We start from the raw sequence: 14,628 nt of genomic DNA, 5'->3' as shown, positions 1-14,628 counted from the left end.
AATGTTCTCTATTCTGGAGAGTTTTTGCTCAAAGCAGAGCTGGCTTCTGCCCAGGCACTAAGTTTTCCAAGCGGGAAGGGTCTAGGGGTGCGTGGCTTTAAATAGCTGCCTGGATCCGCATCATAGCTTGTGATTTCATAATGGTCCCTATTGTGTCTCTGGAGTTGGTGCACACTGGGTGCCACTTAGCTCCTCCCGTGAGGGCTACTCCATCAGTCCCTGGGGAATCGGGCCCCTGACTGACCTGGAGGTTCAGTTGTCCCCAAAACCCAGTGACTGACGTGAGGATGAACCCAAACGGGCGTTACAAAATGACACTTCTGGAAGAGTTACAGGTAGCGCGGCCGGGGCTCAAAAGTGCAGTTTTGTGGGTTGGGGTTTTTTTTTCCATTTTGGAAATCACTTTTTTAGACAGGAACCTCAAGAACAAAGCGGGAGGTGGGGTTTTTTTTTGTCTGAAACACTCATCCCTCTCCTGCTGTATTAAATACGTCCAGACTCTCGTGTTATACAGTACAGGTGATGTTATGGGCTGTTTTATTTGCGTATGGGAAGAAAAACCTCCTACAAGTCCGTGGTTTTAGGGCTGTGCCTGAAGGAGGAGGAGGCACGCAGAGGCGTGATGGCTCGTGGACTCGCGTGGATGCAGGGGTGGGTGATGTCTGGGAGGACGTAAGGGAGCTCTCCACCCCCAGCCCCAACTTTTCCCTTCTTGTCATTGCTAAACAGAGACATGACGAGGAGGCAGTGATTGACCGGGGAAGAAGGAGCAACGCTGTCAGTATTTGCTATGAGAAGGAGGAGTTGGAAGGTGAGTCTCTGCTGAGATCCTGGTGGAGGAGCCACTAGCCCAGCGCGTTTTCCCATTGCACAAAGTCTCTCCAGTGTGCCTTGTTGGGTGTCAAATCATGTGCAGCGAAACGTGCCGCGCTTCTCAATAAAGCAACACAGTTATTGTCACATTTTTTACTATTATGGCTTTTTAAACGGAGGGAAAAAGCCTCCCGGGAGGCCACGGTGTGAGTTGTAGCCACGGGGCTTGATAATTCACGGCTTTTTTTCTCGCAGAGGTTGCTCCTGGCTTGGAGAGGTCAGGAGAATCATTTCAGGGCTGCAGACACGGGGCTGTGATTTTCTTTTTTTGTTCTGGAGTTCATTGCAATGGGACTGATTTGATCGTCTCTTGTCGCCTCGTGCCATACAGAGCTTTTGAAAATAATTAGCTCGTGTTGCTGCTTAATGAGCAAGTCTGAGTGTTGTCCAGCCGAAGCTGGAATTTGAGAAGAGGTCCGATACTTTCAGGGCACTTTTAGATGACCCGGAGCCAACACTTGTTGTTGCTGTGTTGTTGCAAAGCTCGAGTAAAATAGGCTTGGAAAAAAGGACGTCCAGTGAAAATAACATTAAGGGAAGCTGGCGTTGCTCCTGGGATTGAACCGTGGCTTAGCAAGGCACCGGCCACCTCAACTATTGCCGCAATGCCGAGAGCGCTGCAAAAAACGCTGCTTTTTCGCAGGCCACCGGACCCTGTACGTGGGCGCGCAGATGCCACTGGTTAGGCAGAGCCACCGGCATCACCGACGCCACAGCCAGAAGCATCGGGAAGGGGAACGGGAGAAGGAGTCTGCCCCGACAGAGCAGGGCTACCACTGTAAGTCCCACCGCGGCATTCGCTAAACTGGGGGCAACGTGGGCACTGGGGCCTTCTGCAAGCACGTCCCCGTGGCTAGTTTGAGTGAGTTGCTGTTCTTCCGAGGGAAAGTGGCCTTATTGAGCAACACCCTCTTTTTCCCAAGTTTTACTTTCTTTTTTTTTTTTTCTTTTTTTTTTTTTTTTTTTTTGTTTTTTTAAGTGCAGTTAAATGCATAATGGGTTTAGGCTCGTCTTCCTTAGAGGGATCCTGGCTTTAAAAATGGCAATGTGGGGAAGGAAAGCAGCCCATCCTTATGCAGAGGTGGACCAGATGCTTCTCCTTCTTCACGGCTCTGTGCAAGCCCAGAGAGACGCAGAGGAGAGGGGCCAGCCCAGTGTTTATGGCTGCACTGGTGCTGATGGCCACTTTGCACGTGAGGGTGACAAGCTGTGTTCAGGCGCAGTAACGGGATGGGTCTTTGCCTTCTGCCCCCAGGCTCCCCGTCCCAGCGGGTGCAGTTCATTCTCAGGACCAAGGAGGACGAGCAGCACATCCCTCACCACTTGTTCTCCGAGCTGGATGAGATCTGTGTAAAAGAGGGCCGAGATGCCGAGTGGAAGGAAACGGCAAGGTAAATCCCTGCTGCTTTGGCTGCGGTGGGAGAGGAGTCCCCGCACTGGCAGCGCCCGTGGGCTCTGCTTTCTCCTCTCCAGGACGCGAAGCTTTTGCAGCTGCAGGTGGCGGCACGAGGAGCCTTCTCCTCTTGCCACCCCGTGGCTCTGTCAAAGGGGCTGCAGAGCTGGGGCTGTTTTCGTGCAATGGGGCTGATCGCACCCGATGTCCGCAGGTGGCTGAAGTTTGAGGAGGACGTGGAAGATGGCGGCGAGCGCTGGAGCAAGCCCTATGTTGGCACGCTGTCCTTGCACAGCCTCTCCGAGCTGAGGAGCTGCATCAGCAATGGGTCGGTGCTGCTGGACGTTTGTGCCAACAGCATCGAAGAGATTGCAGGTACCGTGGGCACTGCATCTCTCCGGGAATGGCCGAGCTCAGCTCGCCACGGTGCTCTTCACTCCCAAATCAAACCCTGCCCCAATGGCACGTCCTTTTCCAGAAGTGCCACTGTGTTTTTCTGATGAGCTGTTTTTGGATGTAGACTGGGCGTGCAACAGTCGCACTGTTTTTTTATTCCAATATGGGGTCCTTTTGAAAGCAGTTTGTGGAGTTGGAGAAGCCACTAGAGAATATTCTGCAGCCAAAAAGGAGCGTGTGTCAGGGCTTAGCAGGCTGCTCTTAGAAATACGGAGTCTGCGTAAGAGCTGAACCACCTTAAAGGAACTATTTCTTACAAGCTGTTTCCTCGCATTCTTTGTTTTACTTTTGCCTTAACATCCAGCATTTAAGAGTTTTAAGGCAGAGTTTCTCTGGCGATGACCAAGCAGTGTATTTCTGTGGGGAAGATACTTGAAGTTAATTGCAAAAGCCACTTTGGAGAAGTTATCTTTGACTGGCAGCAGGTCTCCATTCAGCCCTTTCAAGGGCTGGAGAAGTCGGAGCCGTTCTTAGCATGTTTCTCCCTGGGCTCAGCAAATTGCACTCGATCAGCACGGGAAACTGGGAACGTCTGTGCTATAGATTGCTTATAATTTGGGTAAACGTGTAGAGTCAGAAAGGCCAGGTCGGGCAAGAAAATTGCATTATTTAGAATGGGAAATATTTATCTTAGCGGAATGATGAATAAGCACTTGGATGATGTTTCTTAGCAAAAGAAAATTCTCGTTTTCACTGCAAAGGCTGAACATTATTAAAAGGCCTTGCTATGCAAGGCTGAGCGGGCATTAGGGTGCAGCCTGTGTGGCACAGCCTTCCCTGGGGGCTTTGGGGGTCGGGACTTGTTGGGGTTTCTGCTCTGATGGCTTTGTTTCCCTTTGCCATCCTCAGATATGATCCTGGCCCAGCAAGAACAGTCCACGGAGTTTGACGAGCACGTGCGGGCGCAAGTTCGAGAAGTCCTTCTGAGGAAGCACCACCATCAGAACGAGAAGACAACCAACCTTCTCCCCGCTGTCTGCTCGTTTGCTGATGTGAGCAAGAGGCAGTCGGACCTGCACCTCCTCTACAAGCCAGGTGAGGGTTTCTGCAGGGCTGTGGCCCCATTAGACTTGCCCAGGCAAAGGAGAAGCGTCCCAGTTGCTCCTTGTCCATCTTTCTGAGTGTCTTTCTTTTTCCTACCAGCCCAAACAATCACCCCTTGTCCTTCTCCCACCGCTGCGGAAGCTAAAGATGGGGTGACCCGTGAGAGCAGAGCTATGGATTTAAGCAAGGTGAGACACTCGTAGCTTTCTTAACGCCTTTAGGGCCAGATTTGCTCTTGCAGAGTGTGCTGCAGAGCGCTGTGGGCTTTGCTTTTGGGGTAATTGCCTGAAAATCGCTTGTCGTGCCCAGGCGGAGCTGCACTTGATGAAGAAAATTCCCACCGGGGCTGAAGCATCCAACGTGCTCGTAGGAGAGCTGGATTTCCTTCACCAGCCCATCGTGGCATTTGTCCGCCTGAGCCCGGCTGTCCTCCTCTCAGGCATGACGGAAGTTCCCATCCCAACAAGGTGCGAATGAGAAGCGCAAAATTCTTCCGTAAAAAAGATACCCAACCAAACATCAAGTTGCAGGCATCAGTTTGGTGTCCCAAGGGAACAAGGCTAGTGGGAGGGGGAGCAAGCACGTTTCCCCCACCCACGTCTCCTCGCCTTCATTTCTCCATTCCCTGCTGTAGCTTTTAAACCCATCGGCCAATTGTAATGAAAGTTGGCCCCCAAATTACATTTGCCGTCTGTTTTGAAGAATTTCAAATTCATCGCGGCATCGCTGAGCCTACGTGTCCCGTCTTGAGCCACGCTCTGGGCTGGGAGCTGCCAGGGCTTTCCTTGGGTGCTCTTGGAGCAAAGACACCTTCTTCTCTCTCTCATTTTGTTTTTCTTGCCCAGGTTCCTGTTTGTTTTGCTTGGACCAGAAGGAAAAGCCCATCAGTACCATGAGATCGGCAGGTCCATGGCCACTATCATGACGGATGAGGTGCGACAAGATGAGATAGCTCCGGGTCATTTTTGCCTTTCTTCAGCTCTCCCTGTCTCTGAAGTAGTGAGGAAGAGGATTTGCTGTCCCAGCTGCCCGCAGCTCTCCAAATAGCCCAGCCCTCTTTCTCACCCCAAAGCAAACACGCAGATTTGCATCACCCCACATCCTGGAGGCTGAAATCCCGCCCGGGGTGCATCCTGCACCTCATCCTTCTCGCCGGGGTCCCCAGCACGCTGTCCCCAGTGGTGGCATTGCCAGGGCCAGTAAAACTTCTCTTGCTCTTTAAGCAGAAGGGTATGGTGTGCCATGGGGGACGGGGGCCTCGTGGGGGAGATGATTACAAGTGCCGTGATGCGCAGATTTTTCCTTTTGGGGGAATATTTCCTGCCCTTTCCAGCAGGGAATTTTGGTGAAAAAGCCTTGCGTTTAGCCAAGAGCTTATTGCACTGGTTAGGACATCCGAGCTGGGTTGTCCTCTCACCAGGTTGTCTTCTATTGGCAGGTTTTCCGTGACGTTGCCTATAAAGCCAAGAACGGGGCTGACCTCGTGGCTGGCATCGACGAGTTTCTGGATCAGGTCACGGTCTTGCCGCCAGGAGAGTGGGATCCATCAATCCGAATCGAGCCCCCGAAAAACGTCCCTTCGCAGGTGGGTGCCACATCGGCGGGAGGCATGAGGGGGATGGGCAGGATGGCTGGGGATGCTGTTCAGGGGCCCAAATTCACAAGGTCCCACTCTGACACAGTCACAGAGCCAGACCAGAAGCAAAACAAGCCAGTGGTTACAAGTCCATAGCTTTATCTCACTTCCATTTTAACAGGAAAAAAGGAAGATGCCAGGAGCTCTTGATGACAGTGCTTCTCACAGCACGCTGGAGAAACACAGTGGGCCTGAACTGCAGCGGACGGGAAGGTGGGAGCTGTAATAGTTTGGGGTTTTTTTCTGTTTGCCTCTCAAATCTGAGCATGCACCTTCCCTTCTAGCAGGTCTTTGGGGTTAGCTGGTTCAGTGAAGGGGCTCCACATTGCCAGCTTGGTCCCCTGGGCTGGGCAGGGGGGAGATCTGGGCAGCTGGGCTCAGCCCCAACCATCACCGTTGCACGCAGGTTTTCTTGATTTGGGCTGAAGGAGAGTGCTTCTTTTTAGCCACGAAAGTTACTCTATGCTTGTGATTGCCCTTCTGCAGCAAAGCAAAGTCGACGTGTTCCTCCAAGAGAACAGACTCTCTTCTTTTTCCTTCCTGCAGGCTCTTTGGAGGTTTGACCCTGGACGTGAAGCGGAAAGCCCCGTGGTTCTGGAGCGACTTCCGGGATGGTCTGAGCCTGCAGTGCCTGGCGTCCTTCCTCTTCCTCTACTGTGCCTGCATGTCCCCTGTCATCACCTTTGGGGGACTGCTGGGGGAGGCGACCAATGGCCACATAGTGAGCACCTCTCTCTGTTGGGGGGGATGGGGGAGGGTAAAACTCAGGCCAAAGTCCCTGCTGCAGTGAACCGGCTTTGGTTTTTGTTTCTCCCTAACGATTTATTTACTCACGGCCGCCTCTCTTCCCCGGACAGAGTGCCATGGAGTCGCTGCTGGGCGCGTCCATGGCCGGCGTGGTGTATTGCCTCTTTGCCGGCCAACCTCTCACCATCCTCGGCAGCACCGGACCCGTCCTGGTGTTTGAGAAGATCCTCTACAAATTCTGCAAGTAAGGCAGGCTGCCGCAGCTGGGTGCTGCGAGAGCCTTCAGAAGGGGGCAGTGATGGAGAAAAGATGCTTTTCTTTTCTTTTTCTTAGGGGTAGTTGCTAGATTTTAGTGACAGTCCTTTTGTTGCGATGGCTTTGATGGGAGATAAACCACCCTTATTGCCATAAGGTTTATTATTAAGCCCCAGCTTGCTGGCAGCAGGTGACTGGGTGCAAACCCAGCTGGTTTCAGTGTTAGGGCGTCAGGGTGATGTGGGAGAACATCACCTGGCCCAAGAGGGACCTGACCTCAAGCAGCCTCCAAGGTGTTAACACGAGATCCGTGTTAAACAGTGGTAACTAAATAATTGGCCTCTCCTGCTGTGGGTCTACACCCTGCACCACAGCCCCGAGGCTCTCTGTAGTAGTACATGGAAACTGCATTTCCCATCCGCAGCCTTGACACGCTCCAAAATTGCTCCCCGTTTTCCCCAAAGGCAGGCATGGCTCAGGGCCTCTTGCTGGCCTTTCCAGCCTTTGTTTCATTCTGCTTTCCCAGGGAATACACGCTCTCCTATCTGTCTCTGCGGGCGTGCATTGGGCTGTGGACCGCCTTCTTGTGCATAGTGCTGGTGGCCACCGACGCCAGCTGTTTGGTGTGCTACGTCACCCGCTTCACGGAAGAAGCCTTTGCCTCCCTCATCTGCATCATCTTCATCTACGAGGCTCTGGAGAAGCTGAGTCACCTGCGAGACACCTACCCTGTGCACATGCACAGCAAGCTGGACTTCCTCACCAGCTACTAGTGGGTTTTTTTCCCCCTGAGAAAGCTGCTGCCCCTTGGCAGGAGCTCCGGGCTGCACCTCCATCACCTTTCCCTTACCCCTGTCTTGGCTTCTCTCCTCCCAGCTGTAAGTGTGAGGCACCGACCCATCCCAGCAACGAAACGCTGCGTTTCTGGGCGAGCAACAAGATCAACGTGTCTGGCATCGCCTGGGAAAACCTCACGGTGACCGTAAGTGCCCCGAGCCACTGCTTCCTCGTGCCGCGTCCATGGGGTCCAGGGGCATTTGCCTGGTGCAAAAGTCAGAGCCCTTCAGGGAATGATGGGCTTCAAACTGTGCTAGTGCTGCTCGGAAAAGTCCTTGCCTAAATGTAGCGTGTGGTTTTAAGCCGCTTGGTCCTGGGGAGGAGAGTCCACCTTGTCCAGTCTACCCCAACGTTGTGGGTAGCAAGTGTCCCCGTCAAGCCTGTTGCAGGACAGTATTTCTGACTGGGAGGAAGGTTAAGTAGTGGGTGGTTTGATTATTGTAGAAGTTGTAGGACTTAAGTTCATGCTTGAAAGGTAGTAGCTGGCCTCCTTAATGGGTTCCTAGTAACTCCAGGCCTTGCTTTCTCGTTCAGTGCTGTCTGTAGGTACGTGCATAAATTTGCTTGTCTGAGCAGCCTCTCAGGCTGTTGTTGCCGGAAGCAGAGCCCGGGCCTAGGGCAGCAGGCTCTTATGGTGGCCTTCATCCCCTCTTGGCCAGGTTCTGCAAGACCTCCCCTGGGGAGGGACGATCTGTCTCTTCTCCTCCTTTCCTACCATGGTTGTCTTTAGCCCTCCTTCCCTCTTCCCTCTCTCTCTATCCCCAAGAGTTTCCAGTGTTTCCTTCCCCTCTGGTGTCTTCTTTAGCCACGATTGCTCGAATGGCAGGCAGAGGATGTGCCAAGGGTGCGTGGTATGGTGTCCCCTCACATCTCATTTCTCCGCTGTGTAGTTCAATGTGTCACTTGTTCAGCTGCTGCTGCTCGTTAAATATAAATCTCTATTGGCAGGAGCAGTTACAGGGTCGTGGATCTTGGACCAAGATCCTCAAAACCCCCTAGCTATGCGAGGTTTCCCTGCCGCACGTGCACTGCCTTTGTGTCCTGACGCTCTGTTTCTCCAGGAATGTCGGTATTTGCGTGGGGAGTTTCAAGGACCTGCCTGTGGACGCGACGGCCCCTACACCCCTGACGTGTTCTTCTGGTGCTGCATCCTCTTCTTCGCCACCTTTGCCCTGTCAAGCTTCTTGAAGAAGTTTAAAACCAGCCGCTACTTTCCAACCAGAGTAAGTAGAAGATGGTGGCCAGTGTCCATCTCCACACTCATTTCCCAAAATGGCTTTCCTGGAGCACTAAGCAGTATTTGCCCTGCCTTGGTCAAGCTGGGAAACGTTGGCCTTGCAGGCCAAGCTCTCCAAGAGCTTGGATGTCCCGCACTCATTTCCATGAGTGCAAAATCATCGTAGCATTTCCCACATGCCTCGTGACCTGCCCCAGATTGAAGATTTTGGGGGGTTGATTTATTTTATTTTTATTTTTTTTTCTCCTCAGGTAGTAGGAAGTCAGGTTTCCCAAAGTTTTGGGGGTTGGGGTTGGGGGATTTTTTCCCTACCTTCTGTGCATTATGTGCTCGAGCGGAAAGTAGATTCGAATGAGGAGCTTCCTTTTGAGGACTAAAGGATGCCTCAGTGCCTTGTTGCCATTGTAGCTGTGAGTGTAGCTGTAGTGTCAGACATGTGTTTTCTTATTTTTAATATTATTATTATTATTTTTAGGTTTTGACTTAAACCAACCCTTGTCCGCCTAATTAAGCTTTTTTTATTGTCTGACCCCAGATCTCACAGGGACAAACACAGCAGCAGTATCTAAGCAAGGGATCAGGCTGCATGTGCTCAGAGGGGTGGTGGGATTTGGTTAAGCAGCCTTAATGTTGTGGATGTCTGCAACTCTTGCATCTCGCGTTACGGCCCTGTTTGCCATGCCCCTCTCACCTCTGGTTTCTCGCCCCAGGTACGGTCCACAGTGAGCGACTTTGCTGTTTTCCTCACCATCGTCATCATGGTGCTCCTTGACTTTGTGGTTGGGATCCCATCGCCGAAGCTCCAGGTCCCCCATGCGTTCAAGGTAACGGGATGTTTTGGCACGTGGGGGTGCCACAAGGTGATGCCGGGGCAGGGCAGGGCTGAGTCTGGAGGAGATGCTGGTGGTGTGACCATCTCCTCTTCCACCTCCAAGTGCCTTGCTTCCTCCTGGAAACGAGAAGATGGCCCCAAAACTAGATACCTACAGGGGAAGTATCTAGAGGTGCTTGCAAAGAGGAGACTGGCACTGCTGAAGCCCCCGGGAGAGGGGGACATGAAGCCAGGGCTGGGAGGTGCTCTGACACAGGGAGGGAGGGGAAAATGAAAGCCAGTGGAGTGCCTGGGCTGGGAGACGATGCTGATGCGTGGGCTTTGTTGCAGCCTACCAGAGACGACCGTGGGTGGTTCATCAACCCCATAGGACCCAACCCTTGGTGGACGGTGTTGGCTGCGCTCATCCCAGCTCTGCTCTGCACCATCTTGATATTTATGGACCAGCAGATCAGTGCCGTTATTGTGAACAGGAAGGAGCACAAGCTGAAGGTAAGGGCCTGTGAGGGATGACCCCAGCCCCTTCTGGGCTGCAGGTCTGGGGAGAAGCTCTTATTCCCGATGCTTTCTGAAGGCATTGGTTTGGGACAAGGTCAGGCTGCGTGGCAGGATGCTCTCCTGGATTAACGATGATGCAGGGAGCAAGTGACAGGGCAGTTCAGATGAGCAACCTTTTGGAGGAGCAAATTAATCTTGGAGCAATAGAGAAGTGCGTTTTTGTTTTAAAATGGCAGCAGCAGCAGGTGTGGGGAATGAATTGTTTTGATGCGCTGCCAGGGATAACTCAGAGTCACACCTTCCATCCAAGTGGTACAGTTTTCTTTGTGAGTAGAAAAAATGGTTTGGTGGTTTTGGGTTGTGGGTTGTTGTATTTTGGAGAAGTATTTATCGCACAAGCTCTGCATATCCATTGTTTCTGAACTCCTGCCAGATTTTCATGCCACGTGCTTGTGCAAAGCCTGCATACACGCTTGCTTGTTTCCATTTCTTGTTTTGAATTCTGAAGAAGTTGACTTGTGCTCGAGCAGGGTTTGAGTCTGACTTGCGACGTTATCCTTGCTCTTGTGCTATGGGATGCTCTGTTTCTTGTTTTCCTGCCTGCAGAAAGGATGCGGGTACCACCTGGACCTTTTTGTGGTGGCCGTGATGCTCGGGGTGTGCTCTGTGATGGGGCTGCCCTGGTTTGTGGCTGCGACCGTCCTGTCCATCACCCACGTGAATAGCCTCAAAGTAGAGTCTGACTGCTCAGCTCCAGGAGAACAACCCAAGTTTCTGGGGATACGAGAGCAGAGAGTCACTGGCTTGCTGATCTTTGTGCTCATGGGCTGCTCCGTCTTCTTCACTTCTGTGTTAAAGGTGAGAGGAAAATGCAAACCACCCAACAACCGCGAGCTTGTTGGAGGTTACAGCAAAACAGTCCCCTCTCTGCAGGCCTGAGTAGTTAGTTGTGGAGCGGAGGAGGAGGAGGTGATCCCAACCCTTGGGGCTTGACCCACGGTGGGAACCAGCCTCGGTTAGGCTTTGCAGCCCTTCAGGCCCCCGTTTGGTGTGCTCGAGGCGAGCAAGCAACGCAACTGCTTGAATTTTTGGGTGTCTTTCAGGCCCGCCCATGTTTATGGGTTACAGTTGAGCATATTCAGACCAGCACATCTGCTGTCTTTCAAACAGGCAGCCCTTTACTGGCTGCAATTTGCTCCCCAAATGCCCGGGAGCAGCCGTTCCCAGGAGCTAAACACACTGAGGTCATCCCCGTGGGCTTCCTTGAACGTTCCTCCCACAAAGTAATCTCGTCTCTAGGCTAAAAGGAGGCCTGTGGCCTTTGCCTGTTGCCCCAAGAATAGGCAGAAGTGTTTCTTCTACCGCCAGAGAATGCGGCATAGGGTAGCACGGGTGAAATCGCCTGTTTTCCTCCAACCTTTCTGGAAAATAGGATTATTCTGAGGAGAGGTAACTCCCAAGTTCAGCCTAAAGCAGAGCCTTAGCTCACTCGTGCGCACAAAATGGCAAAAAAATGGTTAAAATCTGACCCATCTCTAAGCCTGAATGGAAGCTGGAAAGCTTCAAGCAATTTTAGGCAGTGCCTGTGGAAGAGGGTGGTAATACTGAAAATGCAATACAGAAAAAGAAACGATTGCATTCTTACTTTTTTTTTTTCTTCCCCCCCCCCAGTTTATACCAATGCCTGTGCTTTATGGCGTCTTTCTCTACATGGGTGTGTCGTCACTCAGAGGAATTCAGGTACGGACTCTTTTACAGCGTGCAGCATGTTGGCTCCCTGGTATTTTGTCTCTGTAGCAGCAGGGAAAAAAGCAGTGGCATGGGAAAAACTTCTCGCAGAGCAAGCAATGAAACTCTTTTGTGTAAAAAAGAGATTGGTGGAGGTACAGGAGGTATATGGGGCTGGGAGGACCAGGCAAGTTCAGCGCTCTCTGTTGCAGGGTTTAGGGCAGGTCAGTGTTTGGTTACGTGAAAAGCGGGGGAATTTGGTGCAAAGGGAAGGCAGTTTCTACCACTGGTGGAAATCCTCGCGGGGGGATTCAGTGGGCCGAGAAATGCTAATAATGGAATGGCATGGAATAGTTGCCGTTTGGTGGGCAGCTCTCAGGGCCAAGCCGGTTTATAGATGGAGCGAAGGGAAAATGGGTGCTGCTCCCAGGAGGAATGCGGTGGGATCCAGGATTTCTGACGGCAAGCGAGATGCTGCAAAGTGCCTCCACGTCTCGAGAGGGCCAGAAACTTGCCGCAGTCCCAAGGTGGCAACCTTTCCCTTTTATTTCGCAGTTCTTTGATCGCTTGAAGCTGTTTTGGATGCCGGCGAAACACCAGCCGGATTTCATCTACCTGCGGCACGTGCCCTTGCGAAAGGTGCATTTCTTCACGGCGATCCAGCTGACCTGCCTCGTCCTGCTCTGGACCATCAAGGTGTCCCGTGCCGCCATCATCTTTCCCATGATGGTAAGAGCTGCCACCGCTCAGCAGCGGGGTGTTTGCAGTGTTGGAGTGAGAGGTGGCATCGTCTCTGAGCTCACCGCATCTTCCCTCTTATTCATGAAGGTTTTGGCTCTCGTCTTTGTCCGGAAAGCGATGGATTTCTGCTTCTCAAAGCGAGAGCTCAGCTTTCTGGATGACCTTATGCCAGAAAGGAAGAAGAAGTTGGACGATGCCAGAAATGAAGCCGGAGAAGAAGAAGAGGTAAGGCTTGCTGTGTCCTCGGGGCTGGACATCTCCGTGTGGCTGTGAGATTGCCTGTTTCTCTTACAGCTTGTCTGGAAATGTTGGGGGAAGATCAGCACTCAATCGAAATAGATCCCAATAGCCTGTAACTTTTGTAACCTTTGTTTCCTCAAGTAGCAGTGAGCTGAACGCTTGAATACAGGTGTAATTTTTAAAACGAGTCGTTTTTCACAAAGGTCATTATCATTATGATGATTATTATTAGATGATGATGATGATGATGCTGTTGCTGCTGCTGCTGGCAAGATTTGCTCATAATCGTGTTTTGAACACACAGTCCCCCTGCCCCGAAATCTTTGGAGTGAACGGTTTCTTCCCTGCTGCACTAATACCTATAGCTGCCAAGGGGCAGAAGCGGAGGGCAGACTGCTAAGTTTGTGCTGGGCATTCAGCTTATCTCCACTTTGATCAAAGACAGAGAACGTGATTTGTCCCTTTTTTACATCAGGAGTCCAGGAGGGTGATGGAAGCTGCTGCTGCTGCAAGTTCAGTTCAGCTGAACGTGGGGAAGACCAGTGATGTGGATATCCCAAAGCAAAGCAGTGACAGGTAAAGCTCCACCAAGCGCCAGGACCCCCGGCAAGATTAGCTTGAAGGTGTTTGGCAGAGTTTTCTCCACTTGCCTCTTTGTGGGGCATCCCACAGAAACCAGCAGGCAGCTTGGTGGGAAAACCAAATTTGGGGGCAGGGCTGCAGGAAGTGATTGCAGGGCTCTGACCGCAAGCAGAGTGGCTGCAGCACTCGCGTTTGACCCTCAAACCTTGCCTCATCAGTGCCTTTACGGTAGCTGGAGATCCTCATACTTAACACATGAGGAGTTGCAGGCGTGATCTGTACCAGCAGTGGCTTAGGAACCTGGACCGGGGCTAAGCCCCAGCAAGAGCCTTTGCACAGAGCTGTTGCTCTGCAGCTCCCGGGCTTGCCTCCCAAAACTCCTCATCCAGCAAAATCCCCCACACTTATGCGGAGCTTTGATTCTCGGGGCTCCGCTGTTCCTCTTGCTGATGCTAATGCTCTTGGTGGCATCAGTTCCCATAATCACGGATTGCTGTGTAAAATATTTATTGCAGGACTGATCCTTCTGAGATTGTTATCCTGGATGAAATGTCACAAATGACCGTATGGAAGGCTCTCACTTTGAAGACAGAAACCCTTTGAATCCAGGGAGGAAAAAGGTAAAGGATTGCACGTGAACGTGACCGTGCTACTCTGCAAGCGACGGCGCACGCCTACGCTTTTCCCACGCTTTGGCCGGCAAGGCTGAGCAAACGGCCTGTCCCTGGGAACAGGCATTGTGGACCGTGGCATGTAAACCAGCTCCTCTCTGCTGGGGTGGTCCCCCAAACAGGGCTGAATCAGCAGCAGGTGGCAGGTCTTCCACTGATGATGCTCTCCCTCTTTTTCTCTCCCCTTCGCCTTTCCCCACTCCCGCTTTTCACGTTTAGGAATCTTGACTTTGAAGGAGAGGAGTGAGAGCGTGACTCGGGGATGTGCCAACGCAGACAGAGGGAGAAAGCGCTTTGTTTCAGTTGGAGGATTCCCATTAAAGCCATGCAGATGTTTTCAGTTATCCTTGGTGTGCTTCAGGCATTCAGTATCTCTAGACCAGCAAGCTGAGGTGAAGGTCACAGTCAAGGGGAGTTTGGTGGTGTTAAGTCTGTGTGCGTACGTGCGTGTGGGGGTGTGGGTTTGTAGTGGTAGAGGGACTGCTACTGCTTTATCATTCAGTGCTCTTCTTTTAATACCTAATTCCTCCTCTTTTTTTTTCCCCTCTTTTTTCCAAATGTAAACTGGGAATGTCCAAAATAATTTTCTGTTATAGTTGATGCATTCTCCACTTTCTTCTTGATCATGACCGGGTTTTTGGTCTGGTTTGGGGTCCTGGCTTTAATTCACTCTTATGTCTCTTACTGGTACGAGAGGGATGCCCTCTGCAGCAGGGCAGCATAGAGAGCGTCCGAGCAGTTGGCCTAAGGTGAAAGAAAACATTTGCTCCCTGTGCTCCAGTTTTACCTCTCTTGGTTGGTTTGGTTTTGGGTTTGTTTTTTTTTGCTTTGGCTCTGCCATCAGCCTGGGAGCTGCAA

The 14,628-nt window shown here is 51.9% G+C and overlaps 2 protein-coding genes across 2 annotated transcripts in view; one reads left to right on the top strand and one right to left on the bottom strand.

Moving 5' to 3' along the window:
- Positions 1-14,628, bottom strand: part of LOC126036843 (electroneutral sodium bicarbonate exchanger 1-like) — a 720,476-nt gene that overhangs the window by 156,032 nt on the left and 549,816 nt on the right. The gene's annotated exons all lie outside the window — the stretch shown is intronic.
- Positions 721-13,687, top strand: LOC126036857 (electroneutral sodium bicarbonate exchanger 1-like; the record flags this gene model as incomplete). Its single annotated transcript, XM_049797069.1, has 22 exons — positions 721-811; positions 1,517-1,663; positions 2,129-2,264; positions 2,481-2,641; positions 3,572-3,757; positions 3,866-3,954; positions 4,076-4,233; positions 4,612-4,699; positions 5,205-5,351; positions 5,524-5,615; positions 5,949-6,123; positions 6,260-6,393; positions 6,931-7,176; positions 7,281-7,386; positions 8,303-8,464; positions 9,189-9,302; positions 9,641-9,802; positions 10,415-10,666; positions 11,480-11,548; positions 12,092-12,265; positions 12,365-12,508; positions 13,622-13,687. Coding segments are annotated over exons 2-22 (2,979 nt in total), but the record flags the coding sequence as incomplete, so codon positions are not given.

The sequence above is a fragment of the Accipiter gentilis genome, unplaced genomic scaffold (genome assembly GCF_929443795.1).
Source record: "Accipiter gentilis unplaced genomic scaffold, bAccGen1.1, whole genome shotgun sequence".
Lineage (NCBI taxonomy): Eukaryota > Metazoa > Chordata > Aves > Accipitriformes > Accipitridae > Astur > Astur gentilis.
Note: the sequence above shows the minus strand (reverse complement) of the source record. Positions and strands in the feature narration are given on the sequence as shown.